The sequence below is a fragment of the Cervus elaphus genome, chromosome 19, assembly GCF_910594005.1.
Source record: "Cervus elaphus chromosome 19, mCerEla1.1, whole genome shotgun sequence".
NCBI classification, from domain to species: Eukaryota; Metazoa; Chordata; class Mammalia; order Artiodactyla; family Cervidae; genus Cervus; species Cervus elaphus.
This window is the reverse complement of record NC_057833.1, coordinates 49,340,328-49,360,486: the sequence shown is the minus strand read 5'-3', so window position 1 is coordinate 49,360,486 and position 20,159 is coordinate 49,340,328. Positions and strand designations below refer to the sequence as shown.

At 43.5% G+C, this 20,159-nt stretch overlaps 1 protein-coding gene across 2 annotated transcripts in view; it reads right to left on the bottom strand.

The window, feature by feature from the left end:
* Nucleotides 1–20,159, bottom strand: part of ITGB5 (integrin subunit beta 5) — a 113,056-nt gene that overhangs the window by 75,258 nt on the left and 17,639 nt on the right. For both annotated transcript variants that reach the window (XM_043875498.1, XM_043875499.1), the window contains exons 3-4: nucleotides 19,352–19,556; nucleotides 9,190–9,439 (exon numbers count right to left, since the gene is read on the bottom strand). In XM_043875498.1, the coding sequence (XP_043731433.1) occupies nucleotides 9,190–9,439; nucleotides 19,352–19,556 (455 nt within the window). The remainder of the gene's footprint in view (nucleotides 1–9,189; nucleotides 9,440–19,351; nucleotides 19,557–20,159) is intronic.

Below are 20,159 nucleotides of genomic sequence, written 5' to 3'. Positions count from 1 at the left end.
GGTTGCAGACTACAGGTATTTACTGTTTTGGCTGATGGGGTTGGTTGAGGAAGGGAAGAATAGAACAGCAACTGCTGTTCAATGAGAAAACCAGAAAAGCTCAGCTAAATCAGCATTTTTTACCTTTTCCTTCCCTTCCTGCAAAGGACAGTTAAATAGATACATTTTTACTGTGGAGAATTACTATTAATAATCAGGAACTAGAGAATGCATTTACCAGAGAGAAGCCTTCACTGCAGAGAACTTTACTACAACCAAACCAGAGGCACCTCTTAGAGAGGAAAACAGCATTGTCACACAGGCTCTGTTGAATGTCTCTGCAGTCACTGGAAAAGAATGTCACCTGTGACTAGCTATTTTCCCCCGGGAGAGCTGACTGAGTGACCTGAAGATCTGGGTGTTTGATGGTCTTGTGTCAGGAAGCCCGCCCACCCCCCAACCTGTGTCTGTGCTGTAGGACCCCAGTTTAGGGCCTACTAAATCTTTACTAAATTAAGGATTATGAACCAGGAAGTGAATAAAATATATATGCTTAAAGAGCCTGGGGGCACATGTGTGTATAAAAAGCGAATCCCCTTTGAAGACACTGCTGCTAAGTCGCTTCAGTCGCGTCCGACTCTGTACGACCCCATAGATGGCAGCCCACCAAGCTCCCCCGTCCCAGATACTAGATCTAGGCAAATCCAGAAAACAGCCTAGTGCTTCAGAACAATAATACTGTGGACCATGGAGCTGACAGAGAAAGACCTTCTCTCTTCTTCTAAACAAAGAGAACTGCTGTGTAAAAATCTAATCTTGAAAAATGTTAATATGTAGCCAAGACTGAAAGCTTCGCAGGGAAATCCCAGGTGCCAGGAACTGAGAAGAAAGCACTGCACAAGTGAATGGACTTAAGAGTAGGTGGGAGGTAGTGAGCAGAAAAAGTAGTGAGCAGGGATCTCAAGGCAAAGGGCCCTCTGCCGCCCTCCACCCCCACCACGGCATGTTGTCAGACAGGCTGGGACCTGGGCCCCTTCGTTGCAGTGCTGCAATGCTTGCACCTGGACACAGCTCTCCTCAAGCAACAAAATACAAAGAAACTGTGCAAGACTGAGTGCATGTGCAGCTGGGGCAGATTCTGGACAAAAGATACAAAGAGACCAAAAAACCCATCTGCCACTTTTAAAGAGCCTGGAGTAAAAAGCAGAGGTCAGGAGCAAAAGCAGGGTATTACACATGCCCCCTTGCAGGCAATACCACTGAAGGGGTGGACAGACCACCTAAGCCCCACCTCCAGCCCTGACCCCTGGATACTCCCCTACCCTCACCCCATATAAAGAACAAGCTCACCACCACCCCTTCAGAGTAGGGGGTGGGGGTGGAATGGGAAGCAAGCGAGCAAGAGAACCTGTTGATCGCTCTTTCTTGCCCCTGCTACAGCAGAGACCTCAATAAAGCCTTGCCTGAATTTCTCGTCTGGCCTCTGATTAATTTCTATTGCTTAAGGGGACCTGACAGAGAATCTGGGGCTTGGGACCAGGTTCTATCAGGGATGATAGACTTCAGCCACGCAGGGTCAAGCACTGGAACAGGGTTCTCTGCATAAAGTTGTGGGCCACAAAGAGATGCCCTTGTCACTAAAATCAAAACCAGAAAAATTCCAGCCCCTGGCTTGGGAGAGAAGCAAGGAAGATGCACTCCAGGCCCAGGGCGAGATGAATCACCCACAAAGACTGTAACTCCAGTCCTGAAAAAGTCAGAATTCATTACTTTTACAAGGAAGGAACCCCCTGCTGAGAAACAAAACAGGAGAACTAGTCCCACCGTGAGACTTGGAGGATCCTGGAAGCAGGGAACAAAAAACCACCCTGCAGGGAAGTCAGCATACCTGGGACACATGATCCCCTGATGGAAAACAACCTCTTCTGTAGAGGAGCTAATGAAAACGTTACAGACCCTATGAGAAATAAACCACCATGAAGGAATGTCAGCAAATGCAACCAACTGAAGGATCTCCAAGAAACAGATAGCAAAATGATCCAAAGCACTTTAAAACAAACATATTTAAAACATTGAGGAGAAGAAGGAATAAAAACCAAAGATTAGAATGGGATATTACTAGGGGGAAAAAAAATCAGAAGGTTATGAAAAAACAGTATAAAAAAAACAGAAGTCTGAAAAAAAGAACCAAAAAATACTGTCACTCAAATTCAAAAATGAAACTTTGGTGCATGGATTTAAAAACTAAAGAGCAAGGCACTGGCACAAAAACAGAAATATAAATCAATGGAAAAGCATAAAAAGCCCAGAAATAAGCCCATGCACCTAAGGTCAATTAATCTACAACAAAAGAGGCAAGACTATACATGAAGAAAAGACACTCTCTTCAATAAACGGTGCTGGGAAAACTGGATGGCAATGTGTGAAAAAAAGAAATTAGAACATTCTTTAACTCCACACACAAAAATAAGCTCAAAATGGATTAAAGGTCTAAATATAAGACCAGACACCATAAAATTCTTAAAGGAAAACATAGGCAGAACACTCTTTGACATAAATTGCAGCAATATCTTTTTCGAGCTGTCTCCCAGATTAATGGAAATAAAAACAAAAATAAACAAATGGGACCCAATTAAACTCAAAAGCTTTTTTTGCACAGCAAAGGAAACCATAAATAAAATGAAAAGTCAACCCACAGATTGGGAGAAAATATTTGCAAATGATGTGACCGACAAGGTATTAGTTTCAAAATTTACAAACAGCTCATGTGGCTCAATATAAGACAACAAACAGTTCAATCAAAAAATGAGAAGACCTTGGGGCTTTCCTGGTGGCTTGGTGGTAAAGAATCTGCCTGCCAATGCAGGAGACTCGAGTTTGATCCCTTGTCTGGGAAGATCCCACAGGCCTTGGAGAAACTAAGCCTCTATGCGACAACTACTAAGCCCGTGCTCTAGAGCCTGGGAGCCAAAACTACCAAGCCCAAGTGCTGCAACTGCTGAAGCCCACATTCCACAACAAAAGAAGCCTGCACACTGCAACTAGAGAAAAGCCAAAGTAGCAATGAAGACCCAGCATAGCCAATAAATTAAAAAAAAAAAAAAAAAGAGAAGACCTAAACAGACATTTCTCCAAAGAAGACATACAGACGGCCAAGAGACAGCACATGAAAAGATGCTCAACATCATTAATTATTAGAGAAATGCAAATGAAAACTACAATGAGATATTACCTCACACCAGTCAGAATGGCCATCATCAAAAAATCTACAAACAATAAATGCTGCAGAGGATGTAGAGAAAAGACAACCCCCCTACACTATTGATGGGAATATAAATTGGTACAGCCACTATGAAGAATGGTATGGAGGTTCCTTAAGAAACTAAAAATAGAAATACTATGTGCTGTGTTGTGCTGAGTCACTCAGTCATATCCCACTCTTTTCGACCCCAAGAACTGTAGCCCACCAGGCTCCTCTGTCTATGGGGATTCTCCAGGCAAGAATACTGGAGAGGGCTGCCATGCCCTATGACCCAGCAATCCCACTCCTACGCATAATCCAGAGAAAACACGGTTTGAAAGGATGAAGGCATCCCCATGTGCACTGCAGCACTGATTACAATAACCAAGATATGGAAGCAATCCATATGTCCATTAACAGATGCGTGGTATATCTATATAATGGAATATTACTCAGCCATTAAAAAGATGGAATAATGCCATTTGCAGCCATATGGATGGACCTGGAGATTATCACACTAAGTGAAGTAAGACAGAGAAAGACAAATTGCATATGCGATGGCACATATGTGGAATCTAAAAAAAACACATACAAATGAACTTACTTAAAAAATGGAAACAGACTCACACAGACTTAAGAGTAGGAGCTTACGGTTCCAGGGAAGAGGGGAGGGGGGCAGAAGATAGATTGGGAGTTTGGGACTGACGTGTACACACTGCTCTATTTAAAACAGACAACCAACAAGGACCTACTGGACAGCACAGGGAATGCTGCTCAATACTCTGTAATAACCTAAATGGGAAAAGAACTTGAAAAAGAATAGACACATGTACAGATACAACTGAAGCACTTTTCTGCACACCTGACTAACACTGTTACCCAGCTATACTCCAGCATAAAATAAAGATTTTGAAGAACAAAATGGGAAACTGGAAGAAATTTTCTATTTTGCAGCTAAAGGAAAGAAAGATAGAAATTATGGAAGAAAAATTAAGAAACATGTTTTGAATGAAAGGTTCCAACACACACCTAGTAGTGTTTGTTAGAAAGCAAACGAAGAGAATCAGAGAAGGAATCAGATGTCCGAAAATTTTCAAGAAGAGACCTGTATTCTCGAATTAAACAAGCAGAGCAAACTCTGTACAATGCAAATAAAAGTACTAAATCCAACTAGCCACACTGGAGTGCCTATCAGTATAGGACATGAAAAAACAGGGAAATATTAAAAATTACCAGAGAGAAGGAAAACGATTAGATGGACAGCAGACTTCTCACCAGCCACAGAACATGCCAGAAGACAATAAAATAATACCTCTGAGGTGGTAAAGGAGTACCATGACCTCTTGGAAGAAATACAAAGGGTTAAAGAAAAAATAAAAACGATGAAAGACAAAATGTGTTATCTCATTTGCAAAGATTTTTACATATGTACTTCCACTTTTTTTGTGTGGGGGTGAGAACATTTAACAACTCTTCACAACTTTCAAATATACAATTACATATTTAAAATACAGTATTGTTGACTATCACCACCACACTGTATATTAAAGTTCCAGAATGTATTCATCTTATAACTGGAAGTCTGCACCCTTTGACCAACTTCTCCCCCTTTCCCCCACCCCCAACCCCCCAGCCTCTGGCAACCACCACTCTATAGTCTGTTTCTATGAGCTGCTTCTATACTTCTAACAAAAGAAAAAGGTTCAGAACCAGAAATACCAGGCTGGATTAATCCATCAAATCCTGTATCAGTGAATATGATGTGACTTTTCCCAAGGACACTATTCCTATTACCCAGAATAGAATAGGAATACAGTATTCCTAGTACCCAGAGCTGCTGATTAAATTCAGCAGCTCTGATTAAAGAATTAAACAGTTCTTTAATCTGATGATTAAACTATTTTTTGTTTTTTCTTCTTATGGCAGCCCTAGTACTACTTACTTCAGTTCTGGCATTTCTGGTTCATTCTAAGATGGGAGAAGATAAGTCTAGGATTTTGATCCTTTGGCAGAAACATCTGGAGCAGGAGGAGGGACACACCTTAGGAAAGCCCCATGAGAAACTGGTTCTCTTCGGAGATGTCCTGCAAAGGTGGTCAGATCGTTCCTCCTGATTCCTATCTCCCCAGAACTTTCCAGGGGCTACTATTGCTGCTTCCATCATCACAGGAGAAAAACCTAGCAGAACATCCCACTGAGGGAAAACACTTTGTGATTTTCTTTCCACGTGAGTGGAAGGAGAACAGACAAGGATCCCAGACAGCATCTACACAGCCAAGCACAGAACTCAAGATGAGACAGGGAGACAAGAGTACAGCCATTCTGGGACAGAACTGAGCGAAAGGCCTTGAGCATGTGGGCTTCACAGGCCAGAAGAACAGCACCTAAAAGCTTGGGCTTCTGAGACAACAACTAAAGACCCACGGGCGTAAAAGATGAGCTCCATCTCTGTTCCACTGATTGTCTGTACATGGTTTCCAAAAGACAAAAGTGGAACCATATATCTACCACCTAGCAGAATTGTCAAACTCCCAGTTCCCCGAAAGATACAGATAAAAGCTTGACACACATTCCTAAGTTGTTTTTACAGGAAGCAGGCCCGCCCCGCCCCCACCAGCTGAAAACTGCTGACTGCAGGCACACAGACCCCAAACAGCTTGTAAAACCAGAAGGGTGATGATCCTCAAAACTTCACCCTGATGCCAACCAATCTAAGAACTGACCACAAGCTCATCAGGCAAACCACAGCCCCCCTTCCCTCACACTGCCTTTAAAACCCCTTATCAGAAAGTCTTTGGGGAACTGACATTCTTTTCCACCTTCTCTCTTATGCACAAGCTATCCTTTCAATAAAAAGCTCTGCTTGTCTAAGACTCTTATGGGAGTAATGTTTGTTTCTATGGCACTGCTATCCAAGAATCGAGAGAGGGCCCAGTAACAGAACCAGTGAATGAGACCAGCTGGGAGACAAGAGGCAGTGGTAGGGACTGTGGCAGCCAATAACATGTGAAACCAGCCTGGCTTTACCAGACCTCCTAGTTTTTGGAGAAAACCTAGAAATCCTGGCCATTCTTTGTCAAATCTTTTATTTTTAACTGTTGGTAACTAATCCGCAGCGCCATTAACACTTAGGAAAGCAAACAAAGCCCATGTAGAGGCTGGATCAAGGGCAGAAACAGCCTGCCTACATCCTCTTGCCCTGCTCTCCCTCAGAGGTGGTGGGAGATCTCCGAGGACACCCAGGCTACAGCGGAGTCCACTGCCTGGACACAGGAGATCTCTCTCAGCCTGCTCACTGATTCAGGGAGCAACTCCCTCAAGTGCTGCCCAGCTTAGGCAGGAGGGCTCTGCCTAGCTCAGACGTGCTGTTTCCTTTCAAACCCCCATTCTTTCACTGGATTTCCTGTCTCCCAAGCAGCCTGTCAGTGTGCCTGTACTCACTGTCAAAACTTCTACTGTCTGCAGTTGGTTCTGCCTTCTAGGGTTTGGAGAAGCAGCTCTGAATGAGAGTGTAATAACCTTGAATACTCAATGCTGAGGGCCCCGCGCCAGCCCTTCATCCTCTGCCAGCTTCCAATCTAGCATCTGACAGTTCGCCGATGGTCCCCAGAAAAAATCGAAGTATAGACACACCCTGCCTGTCCGGAGACAGGGCCCAGCCAGAGGGCAGAGAGGAAAAGCAACAGAAAGAATCACCATTCTGGATGAATTAAAAAAAACTTTTGGTTAAGATGCTGTTGCTCCTGGTAAGTAACAGAACTCCAACAAAAAGACGTGGCGCAGGGGACTTGGGGAGAGGACCAAAGTAACAATAACACCACAGCCACCAGTGGCCAGGAGGAAGCTAAACCTCTCAAATGAGGACACCCAGTACCTCTTCGTGGTTAAGGCGCTCAGAATCTCATCTGTATCTAAAATTTGTTCTTAATTGTTTTCTCCACCATTGTGTTATTGCAATCCCTGGAGAACATTTAAGTTAGCTTCTAGAAGAATGTACACAATACCAGCATAACTATCACCTCGCCCCCTCCCCCACCCAGCCCAAACCAGACCTGGCAACTGCTGAGACTGCCGACTGGGAGCCAAGAGGACAGAGAGGCTCAGGGGCTTAATTAAGAGCAGCCCTCTTCCCTTCAGGGAAAGTCAAGGAGACAAAGAATCAAAAATGACATCACAAGATGCCTGAATCCCTGAGTCACCCCTTGAAGAAGAGCTGCAACAGAAAGCAGCTCTCCTGAAATTCTATATGAGCAAGAAATAAACTTTCATTGTGTTGAGCCACTAAGATCTGGGGATTGATTGCTTCTTACTGTAGTATAGATAGCATGACCCTTAGGCAAGTGCCCTGAAGGCTGGGTGGTTTGGGAATGGGTATTATCACTGAAACTCAAGTAAATCAACTGTGTGGCGGTGTGATTTGGACGGGAAAAAATAAGCATTAATGGAAACAGACTCTGGAAGGAGTTCATCTTGATTCAAATTCCAAGTCTGGATAGATAGTGCCAGTCCCTCAGTCATGTCCGAGTCTGTGCAACCCCATGGACTACATCGCACCAGGCTCCTCTGTCCATGGGATTCTCCAGCAAGAATACTGGAGTGGGTTGCCATTCCCTTCTCCAGGGGATCTTCCTGACCTAGGGATTGAACCCAGGTCTGCAGGAAGATTCTTTACTGGTTGAGCCACCAGGGAAGCCCCTTACTATTTGTATAATCTTGGGTAAGTTATTTATTCTTTTTAAGCCTCATTTTCCTTATCTTAAAACTACAGCTCACTTCTACTTTAGAAACCTCAAAAGAGTGCTAGGAAATTTAAACGAGACAATCCATATAAGGTATGAAGTGCAGTGGGTGCCTGACACTTAGTAAGAACTTAAATCTTACCTATTCCTCATTTAGTAACTGTTTTGGGGCCTCATAGGCCAAAGCCTAACCAAAGCTGAATATGGAGAAGAGATAAGAAAAAGTCGAAGGTTATCTATCACTCATTGTTGTCACACCACATAGTCTTGCCATCTGAACAAACCCACCTCACAAAGTTAGTGTTAGGGGAGTTGGAGGAAGAGATCCTCCACCTCCAATACACAAATAAATGTACCAGGGCAGAAACCTATTCATCAACTCATTTATCTCTTCTACTGCGCACAGCTAAACTAGCTCCCAGCCTCCCTGTAGAACCCAGTGCTGCAGAACCGAACGTAGGAGCAGAGGCCACTCTGTTCTGGTCCATAGTATCCTCCTAGAAGCAATCCTCGAGGCATGATGACCTTACAAGCCACACATGAACCAATGGAGCCTAGGTCCCAAGTCACTGCTTAGAAGACAGGTGTCCACTGATCAGGAGACCCATTTGCCCTTAGGTGAGTTCAGAAAATAAACTTCCATCAAGCTTGAGCCACTACATAATTTTTCAGATTTGTTCATTGCGGTAGTTAGAAACTGCCGTTCTCTAATAATGTGTCAAATCTTTTCTAATTCAAGTACTTATGTCGGGAAAAAAAAAAAAATCACACTTATAAAGGCCAGGGTTTTCATTTTGTTTTGTCAAGGTAAGTTATAGTTATTTATATAAACAACAGGAACAGACTTTCAATTCACTTATTCCAAACATCTGAGTTACTCTAAACAAGGGGAAAGTTTAAGTTATTCTGCCTGCTCCTGATTATCGGGGTCCATCACCTCCTGAGAATACTCTCTAAAATCTACTAACGTAGAAAACAGTGCTGTGTCAGGCAGGCAGGAAAACAAATGAGCTATATCATCACTGTAGTGTTACACAGCCTTGTAACAACTTCTTTCTTCTCAAGCAGAGGGAGAATGGAGCCAGAACATCCTTCAGCAAATTTAACACCTAAGCCAGGTTCCCTCCCCAACCCAGATATGACCTCCCTAGGCCTTTCTTTAGGCTCAGTCTTCCTGCTGAACCATTCCTCCATCCTTAAATACCCAAGAGAAGGGCAGTTGTCACTCACCCAATGCATGGATTGGTCTGGTACCTCGGCGCTGTGTAGGAGAAAGGAGAGATGTTCTTGTCTACAAAAGACCCAAACCCCAAGCGGAAGTTGCTGGTGAGCTTCCTCATCTCCTCGGCTAGCTTGGTGCCCAGGCTCCGGATGTTGTCCAGGTCATCCTTCATGGACAGAGAGAGGTCCATCAGGTAGTACAAGTCCACGGGATAATCCTCCACCTGTCGAACCTGCAGCTGGAACGTAGTCTTGTCACCTGTGCCAACCGAGAGACCATGCATGTTAGAGGTCATACAGTTTACTGGGGCAGAAGGGATGGGTTTTGCTTTCAAAGCCGGTCCACCCGCGACTTTTCTTTAGTGATCATGTGCCTCTTGGAAGACATCTTTTTCCTGGAAGCAGAGTGACTGATGGAATACGGGTGCTAAGGATGCAGCTCTAGGTTCTCCTTTCACACACATGGGGTCTTTGCAACCCCATGGACCACAGCCTACCAGGCTCCTCCATCCATGGGATTTTCCAGGCAAGAGTATTGGAATGAATTGCCATTTCCTTCTCCAGGGGATCTTTGCCACCCAGGCATCGAACCCAGGTCTCCCTCATTGCAGGCAGACGCTTTACCATCTAAGCCACTAGGGAAGCCACTCCTTTCACACACAGGGCTCAGCAATTTTTAAGGAAACTCTTTAAGAATGAGTCTGCTTAGCAGTGTTCTGTTTTCGCAGCAAAAACGACTTTAGGTAATTGGTGGATAGTGAGCCAGACAATTCCATGGACACAAACTGGGTAAAAGTAGTCCACCCACCACATACCAACTTCAGAGAAAGGACTGACCAAGATGGGAGTATGGCCAGGAGACTATAAAGGTGTGTGTGAAACAGAAAACAGGAAAGGAATTAACAAAAGAAGGGTACAGATACAAAAACTGAGGTGGCAAGGGAGAGGAGAAGGCCAGGGGGAGTGGGAAAACAAAGATGGTTACTTAAAATATCCCCACAAGGGCAAAAATGTTTACACTTATACTGTGTCACCTATTTCTATCTCTCTAGCCATCTATCAAACAATAGTATTTAGTTCTAGGGCATATTTGACATTGCAGACACAAATCATTATCATAAATTATTTGTATAAATATGAGAATATTACAAATTTTAGCACCATCAAAAGGAAAAGAAAAAATAAAAGAAATACTATTAGATTTATCTACAAGAGAGAAAACAGTTTTTGGTTCTATAAGAAGACAGTCAACAGACAAAGGAAAAAGAAATTGATTCAGAGGAAAAGAACAAAGAGAAAAAGGCAGTGTCTGGGAGGCGTGGCCTCTGCAAGCTTGCCCCACGGGCTATGCAGAAAGGCCCAAGTCAGCACAGTAACTGGGGGATGCATGTCAGGACAATGATCCTTCATCATTTCATAACCTCTAAAAACACACTGTTCAGACATTATTTCAAGAAGTAAATCCTACCAGGTGATTCTATCTACCATCACGATTATTAGCCTCCCAGAGACACCAAGAGATGTCTTTGAACTCTTTGCGTAGAACTGTCCACACACATTTGAAATGTGGATTTACTTTCTTGTGTTCAGAGGTGCAATGTCAAAGGTGACTTTGCTCCACGTGAGGGTCCACGCCTCATTTGCCGGTAGAGACATTTCAGAGAAACCAGTCTTTCACCTCCAGCTGACAACCAGTGGGTTTAAGCCTTCTTGAACTTGCAGGATAGGAGACCCAGTGGTCTGTGCTCCCTCCCCTCCTCCCATCCCAGACGAGGCATACTTCATCAATTAGACCGTGAAGAATCTAAGAACCCAAAGATTTTAGTCCAAATTCCAGCTTTGCCCCTTAACTAGGGATGCCAACAAAATCTCCATTTCCTTAACTGTAAAATGGCAATAACAGCACCCAGCGTTAAGTCTATGAAGCACTCGTGTGGGAAGGAGAGTCTTGTAAGCAGTGAAGGCCTGCCCAAATGCAGAAAGATTACTATAATTACCACTGTAGCCTGAGTGGCGGAGCCCAGCCTGCTTCCCCTGACTTGTCCTTGCATGTGCTGCTCAAGCCACCTGGAGATTGATGTACTTTGGGCTGCCTGTTGGTATGAGTCTATTTTTAAAAACCATTGGAGTCTGACTCAGAGGAATGTTCGAGATTTCTTCCAGAATGAATTCCAGACTGCTACAGTATCTGTCTTTGGTTCCCATGAGGCAGAGAGAACAGCTCTCAGCATAGGGCCCCTCCCATCCTTGGATGCCACACCACAGTCGAGGAGGGGTGGGGGCCTGCGAACATGTCCCCTCCATCCAAGCCTATGGACCTCTTTGCAGGGTCTTCTGTGTTTTTCTGACCTGTGCCCTTCCCCCAAGTTCCCAGGTACACCTTCTTTAATCCAGAATCTGCTTCCACCTTTGAGGGGATTATGAGCAGTTAACAGATGAGCACTTTAGGACCAGCAAACAGGGAACCAGCTTAGATTCAGAGAGGTTGGGAGGCACCCATGGGAGGGAAGTGGACACTAGCCTTGGAGAGCAAGAGCCGGGTTGGAATCCAGAACTTGTCACCAAGGATTCCAGACCTCAGACTCCTTTAAACTTGCTGCCCAGTTTCTAGATCAGTAAAATGGGGAAGATGTTCATTACTGTGGGTGTGGAGGAGACTCTATATATATATATATATATAAACACTGTACAAATGCTTCTATGCAAGAAAAACTTCAACCCCAGGTCCCCTGAAAGTCAATTATTAAAGCAATTTCCTGTGGGACTAAAAAGAGAGACAGAACATTCTGCCAAAAACTTGAGTGTGAATGGCTAACAGCCTTGGGTATTATACTTAACTCCAAATTTTCCAGACATGAAGGCAAACAGAAAAACAAGATGTGATACATAGATCTCTCTGTATGCAAGAGGTTCTCTATTTTGAAGTAAGAAATCTATTTCCAGTAAATTCTAAGAGAAGCTGATCACTAAAACACACACACACACACACACACACACACACACACACACAGCTCCCCAAAGGGAGGCTGCAAATGCTAAAAAAAAAGAAAAAAGAAAAAAAAGAAAATTTTCTCTCCAAGTTTTCCAAAAATGGAGGAGTGTATAAAAAGGATTAAATCATTAATGTTCAAAATAAGGGTTTACGGCTACCTTACCTATGGTGGATTTTAAATGTTACAAACTCCTCAGTAGTCCTTGACAATAATGGAATTTCTGTCAATGTAATAGAGGAAGAAACTTTGCCACAAATTAAAATGGATGTTGTCTATAAACTTAAATTACACATACTGGCCCATCTCAGGGAACCCTGAGGTACCATCCCAGGTACCATTGCTTATCTGCTTGAAAGAAACATCCCAACCAGGCTTAGCTGTGAATGGCTGCAGGAAGGAAGAAATTAAAACATCTCCTTTGAAGCCTGGTGAGAACCAAGACTTTACCTCCTCTCCTTTTAGTATAAAAGTGAAAGCAAAAGTCACTCAGTAGTGTCCAACTCTTTGCGACACCATGGACTATACAGTCCACGGAATTATCTAGGCCAGAATGCTGGAGTGGATAGCCTTTCCCTTCTCCAGGGGCTCTTCCCAGCCCAGGCATCAAACCTAGGTCTCCCACATTGCAGGCAGACTGTTTACCAGCTGAGCCATTAGGGACGAAACCTGAATTCTAACTCAGGGAAGATTCTTCTCTGGGACACTAGCCCACCATCTCCTTGGTCTGCTGGCTTTTTGAATAAAGTCATTATTCCTTGTCCCAACAACTCATCTTGATTTACTGGCCTGTTACACAGCAAGCACTATAAACTTGGACTCAATTAACAGCAGATTTTGGAGGGACTGACACTTCTGGACCAGTTCTCAGAGTGGGTGCTAAGTGTGGGAGTTAAGCTACAGTGCCCCAACTCCCTAATGGGGGAGAGCCCATGGTTAGCTGACTGAAGGTGAAGCCACTGCTGCAGGCCAGGGGTACCTTCTGCCAGGAGAGGGTCCGGGGCACCTTCTCCATCTTTGAGTACACTTCTGGAACCAAGTACACTTGAAAGTGAAAGTGAAGTCGCTCAGTCATGTCCAACTCTGCGACCCCATGAAATGGAGCCCACCAGGCTCCTCTGTCCATGGGATTTTTCAGGCAAGAGTACTGGAGTGGGTAGCCATTTCCTTCTCCAGGGGATCTTCCCAACCCAGGATCAAACTCTGGTCTCCCACATCGCAAGCAGACACTTTACCGACTGAGCCACTTAGACACACTCAATAATAAACACAGCCGCCCAGTTTGGCACCACCTGAGACTTTAAACCAGTCGCCACTTCCTGTGAGTCCAGCAGGCTGGGAGCTGGGCTCACCTCCACTGTGGGCGCTCAGTCTGTGCCTGTCTCTGGTGACACAAGCCCAGCCCACACGTCCTCCTCCTCCCCCTCCACATAAGACCCCTATAGGTTCTTCTCCTTGTGTGGCTGACGCCCTCCTCTCTGGGGCCAGTCCACAAAATCCCCGCCTTGGGACCAGCAGCAGAATCAGAGAAATAGGATAAAACAAACCCCAAAGTAAAGCTGATCACCTCACACCTGTGAGAACATAGCCACTCCTGCAGCCCCTCTGGTTCTTCCAGTTTCTAGTTCACCCAGCCTCAGCTGTATTCTGCACAGAACGCATGCCACTGCTTGGTTCCTAAGTGTAGATTTTCCCTCCATAATCAAGTATCTACCAGCATTCCCTCTGAAATGTATTTTTAAAGCTTTCTTCTGTCTTCCCTCCAATAAAAAGTGAAAAGTTATTTTTCCTGGGAACATATACCAGGTGACCAACATTCCCAGAAAATGAAAGCAGAGAATTCTAACAACAGCTTTTGGTTTTCCTAAGATTGATTTTTGTTCAAATATTTTAGACAAAGTAGCATCTAACAGATAAACACTCTCACTATCCCCACTGAAAGTAGTTTTTGATTCCTTAGAATTACACTTCTGTGCTAGAAACTGAAAGAAACATTAAAATCAGCTACATTATAAATGGACTACAGCTGAACAGGGAATTAGAGCCCCAGAAAACAACTTCTAAGACTATCACCCAGCTCTCTGCTCACTACTGAAGCACAAGGCAATTAAGACTCAGAATTAAATCCAGACCCATAAAGAAGAATTGCCTCCCTGGCCCAGAACAAGGCTGGGTGCTGCACCAAACGCTACTCCCCCTCCTCAGAATTCTGACTCTTGACAGATGGAACAATCAGAAGACATTATTGACCTTTACGGTACCTGACGCCAAGCAATTAGGGTTCGGCATTTTTAGTTTCCTTGAAAATAATCTTAGTTTGGGCTGCTATTAACAAGTACCATGGACCAAGTGGCTTATAAACAACATAAATTTGTTTCTCACAGTTAACAACAGTGTAAGACCAGGACTAGGCCAGTGTGGCTGGGTTCTGATGAGAGCCCTCCTCTGGGTTTCAGACTACTGACTTCCTGCCGAAGCAGGCAGAAAAACCCTCTGGGGTTTGGGGGGTTTGTTTTATTTTGTTTTTATACTACTAATCTCATTCATGAGCGTTCCACCCCATGACCCAATCACCTCTTAAAGGCCCCACTTCACTTCTTAATACTATCACATTAGACGGTTTGGATTTCAACATATGAATGTTGGAGAGATACAAACATTCAGCCCACAGCAAAGCACTATCCACCCATCATCAAGTGTTTTTAAGTGTGTGTATTGTCAGTCTGGGGAGCAGAAGCAATACCTAAGTCAGGCATGTGCCATCTCCAATCAGAATGTGAGAGAGGGCAGAAAGGCAGTATATGCAGGCATGGAAAGAAGCCCATCTCAAAAGCAACCCATCCTCTGCAGTTAACAGCACAATCCCGGCTCAGTTTCCTGGCTCTGATAACGCACTCAAGTTATGTAACAAGTCATCCTTGGGGAAAGCTGAGACAGGTACACAGGGACTCTATTATTTTTGCAACTTCTTGTGACTCTAAAATTACTTCAAAATAAAACGTTAAAAAAAAATGCTTTAAAGCTGCCAATCAGAGGTCATTTTTTAAGAGGCTAATGGATTGAGGCAAATCAAGACTTAAGTAAACCCTTTCTAATTGCTCCACCCCTAGCTTTTCACCATTTCAGTATGCTTTATTCTAAAGTTTATGTTCTTTCTTAGGGATTTTATGTTCTTCATTAAGGTTTTCTTAAGATTGTTATCCTGACATACAGTTTCCAGGATTGGAAACAGAATGGAAAACATGATCTTGTGTTTATACAAAACCTTGCTTAAAGTTTGGCAGTCCCTCAAAAAGTTAAACACAGAATTACCATATGACCCAGCAATTCCACTCCTAGCTATATACTCAAGATTACTGAAAACATATGTCCACACAAAGATGTTTACATAAATGTTCACAGCAGCATTAGTCATAATTGTCTCAAAGTGAAAACAGCCCCAAATATTCATCAACTAAAATGTGGTATATCTATACATATACAGTGGAACATTATTTGGCCATAAAAAGGAATGAAGTCCTGATACATGCTACAGCATCAATGAATCTTGAAAATATTTTGCTTAAGTGAAAGAAGCCAGACATAAAAGACCACGTATTACGTGATTTAAATGAAACGAAAAGTAAGCAAAACCCCAGAGATCAAAAACAGATTAGTGGTTGTCAGGGGCTGAATGCATGTGGTGGGGAGGGAGAGAATAAGGAGTATTAAGGGCTAGGGCTACAGGGTTTTCTTTTTGTGGTGATGAAAATGTCCTAGAATCATGTAGTGGTGATGCTGTACCACTTTGCAAATACACTACAAACCACTGAATCGTATACTTTGAATAAGTTATACAGTATGTGAGTTATATCTCAATTAAAAAACAAAATAAAATTTAAAAAATTCTGCTTAAAAAAGGGGAAAATTGTTCTTTTTCTTCCAGGCTTATTCTGGAATAATAACCTTGCCTGGGTGAAGTGCCTCACATATAGTGCCAAAGCTTGTCCTTGACTAGTCTGGCATAAAGCTAATAAAGTGCTACACATTTCACTCAACAAACACCTATCATGAGGTATGGGGGAGCTGGGCAGAGACGCAAAAGCATTTCTGAAAATAAACAATGGAGAAACCAATCGCTGCATACCTGAATGCCTTCCCCAGAGTCAGAGAGGCATTACCCTGAAATAAGTATGCACTTGGTAAACTAAAAATGTTGCTAATTACTATTCTTCTTTTTCCCCAAACAAATAAAGATATCTGGGGTTTGCCTGTACTTCTCTTTATTAATACTGAAATTTTCAAAATTTTAAGAGGCATCATTGGCATCACATGTTTCTATATTTGAGAAAGAAACATGTTCATGAGGTTCTAGGCCTCTAGGAATTCAGATTTTCATCAGGTCTCCTCCTCATCTTCATCTCTATAGGCTGCAATGGGCTCTCCATTATTGCACCTTCTGTAGGACCAGAGCTGCACACAGTCCTCACATCACGATATTGTATGAACACAGAATCATGTATTTTTATTTTTAATATTGGAAACTGAATCACAATGCTTAGTGACAGATGTAACTATACCAAGTAAGACTGCTTTCTTTCTTTAACTGAGTGTATGTTGAGCTTCGTGCATAAATAAGCATTGTGCATAAACTGAACGTTATGAGAACTTTGCACAAGGAGGCTCCCCTTATTCAAATCATTTCTTTGGGGTCTGTTTCAAAAGCTAGTTGATAGGTCAAACCAAACAACAGTCTCTCCGCCTTAGAGCCACACCTTAACTCTGATTTTAAAAACTGGAATTGAAACTCTGACATCTCTGGCTTTGTGTGACCTCCAGCTTCTCCCTAAACTAAATATACCCTAAAGAACAAGGATTCACCGCCATGAAGAATATTTCTTGGAGAGAGCAGCACAGGCTCAGAGCAATTCTAGATGAGGAGTTCCTAAAATAAAAACATCCCTCAATGATGACCTTCAAACTCTTTTAGAGGTGTTAATTTTGGTCTTTGTTTTCAAAAACTGACTGAAAACAGTACACAGTAATATATACATCATAAGCATATGAACAATACAAACACATGAATAAAGACAGAAAACCTAGCAAAAATGAAAAATAACATAGTATTAAAGTGGATGATTTTTCAAGGCTTTTCTTGAAGTCCCTGTTACACAGTTATTAAGATAAAAAGGGAAATATACCACTTATGTTAGTCAATAACAATTCTTATCATACGTTGCGTTCTGATAACTTACTAGTCTACAAGGATGCCTATGTTCCCTTCTAGGTCAGAACCCTTGACCTTGAGTCTGAATCAAGATTAACCTGAGGAGAGGCATTCATCTTTCCCCAGAGGATACCATCGAACTTCCTCTCAGCTTCCTCTCTTCTACCCACTCGCACAGTTCTGAAAGGGCTCCCTTCTCTCTCTCAGCTCAGAACCTCACTAAACACGAGGCCAAGTGTCCCTTCCAGTCAGATGACTTGTAAGAACAGTGTGTTGAGCTAATCCCAGCACTAAGCCCTGGGCTGTGCAGCAGTTCACACTGCTTTACATCCAGCAGGGCCACTGACACCCTTCTTTTGTTTCTTATTTCCAAGACAAGTCAGTAGGTGAAATAAGACAGTTCTCAGGTGCACGGTGACTCAGAGTCCTTTCTAACAACAACTCGAAGAAGCATGACTGAGTGCTTACGATGTGCAGGGCCATGCTAGATGGTTTCTGAGATATGAGAATCTCTATCCAAACAGAGATGTGGCTGTCGCCAAAATCTGTATCTTTGGCCATGACTCTTTGAAAACAGTAATTTAAAGTTCTTAAAGTGTATTTAAACAGAAAGTCTCATTTAAGCCTCTGAATAGGGCTGTGAGGAATGAAGGTGACAAAGACCCTGAGATGCTAAGGAGTGGGGCAGCTTGCCCAGGGCCCCGAGTCAGAAAGAGAGCTAGAACCAGAAGCCCGGATGGCCAACCAGATCCCTCAGCTTCCCACAGCCCCAGCCACCCCAAAGTCTCAACGAACCATCTGGAAATGGTTATTGCCAGTGGCTTCCTAGACAATGAGAAAGAAGAGGCTAAAAGTCAACGGGAATCGGGGGGAAAAGGCTGCCTTCTCTCAACAATGTGGTACTTTCTAATTTGGCCATGTTCACACCCTCCCTTGACATCACAAGGGACCTCATGTGTAGAATATGAGGCGACAAAAGTGGTTAGCAAGAAACAACCATGAGCTGTGCAACCACAAAGACCCAACACTGAACTAGGTTCGCTGCTATGCCTTTGAGCCCTTGAGCACACAGCTCCTTGGGTGTAAAATTATGTCTGCTACCTTTGAGTAGGTCAAGTAATTACCACAAAGTATGTGTGCAAAAACTGTTAGTCCCCTTATATCACAATCAACTCCAAGGCAGAGGTTCCAAGGTCGTAAAGAAAAAAATCTCTACTCTGCAAGTTTGTCACTTCAGAATGCCACCAATTCAAATTTGCTGACTGGAAAAAATACTTTCTCCTGGAGGTAGCACATTCCCTTAGAAACTTGCATGGACTAAGGAGTAACTGTACCAGCATCCTCCCATCAAAAATAGGAACATTATTACAACAATCAAAACGTGGAAACAAGCCAAGAGCCCATCCATGGGTGGATGGATAAACAACTGAGTCTACACAGCCAATGGAGGACTACTCAGCTTGAAAAGGAAGGAAATTGACACACACTACCTCATGGATGAACCTGGAGGATGTTACACTAAGTGAAATACTCCAGTCACAGACAGACAAATGTATCTGAGTCCACTTGTATGAGGTTATGTGGAGTAGTCAAACTCACAAACACAGAAAGTAGAATGGTGGCGATCAGGGACTGGGGGGCGGGGGGGAGGAGGAGAGGGAATGAGGGGTTAGCGTTTAATGGGTTCAGAGTTTCAGTCTGGGATAAGAAAAAAGTTCTGGAAATGGACAGTGGTGATGGTTAGATAACACTTGTAGTACAATTAATGGCACTGACCTACACACTTAGAAATGGTTAAAATGGCAAATTGTATGTTACGTATATTTCACCACAATTTTTAAAATAGCAAAGATACTCTTATTATCCCAAAGGCCTTGGTCCTCCCTTCCCGGGGTCTGGGCCATGCCTCCCATCGCCCTCCCCTGCCAGGCTTCTCTTCCCACCATCCTGAACTGCCCCACCCCAGGGCACTCACCGGGCCTCAGGGTCACCGTGACCTCCTGCGGTGTCAGCTGGATGACATCGGACCCCGCTGGGCTGGAGCCCTTGCTGCTGAGCGGCAGGCTCCGCAGAACCTGGGTGCTGCTGGCTGGGCTCTCGAACTCACCCCCACAGCCATTCCTGATCAAGTTCGCCTTCAAGTCGCACCGGGAGGTGACCGACCGTGGGCTGCCGAAGTCCTGGAGGCACGGAAACAGGGGAAGAGGGCAGGGGGCGGTCAGGGTGGCTCCAGAGCATCTCAGACTGTGGATTCATCATCACCCCTCGACCTTGGAACCTCTACATTCCATTTACCAAAAGTGGACAAAATGGTCACCCCCACCCCAAACGCCTCACGGAATATAATGAGAATTAAATAATGAACTGAGGTGCTGGATATGGAAGCATTTTTAAGTTGTAAACACACACAGTAAAACATTTGGCCGCACTGTTATTTTAATGGTTAAAATGCTTCTTTAAAAAAATGTGCCTGTCTACCTGATAAGAAGAAAACAACTGATATGGTCAGAAGTTGCATAACTAAAAATTTTGAAAGATACAAGTGGCCGAGTAGCCGTCACTCAGACAATACCCCAAGGCCAGTAGGTGCCCAGTAGGGCCTCTGCAAGAGTCAAGACCAGGAAGTCAAGGAGACTTTGAAGTATTTTTAAGTAAGTAAAACCAGATGTGTTGTTCTGAGCTTCTGTGATTTTGTTTGTTTATAACCGAATGTTTTTTTTTAATTTTGTATATTGAACTCTTGACATAACAGGATATCTTGCCTGTCAACAACCTCAGGGATG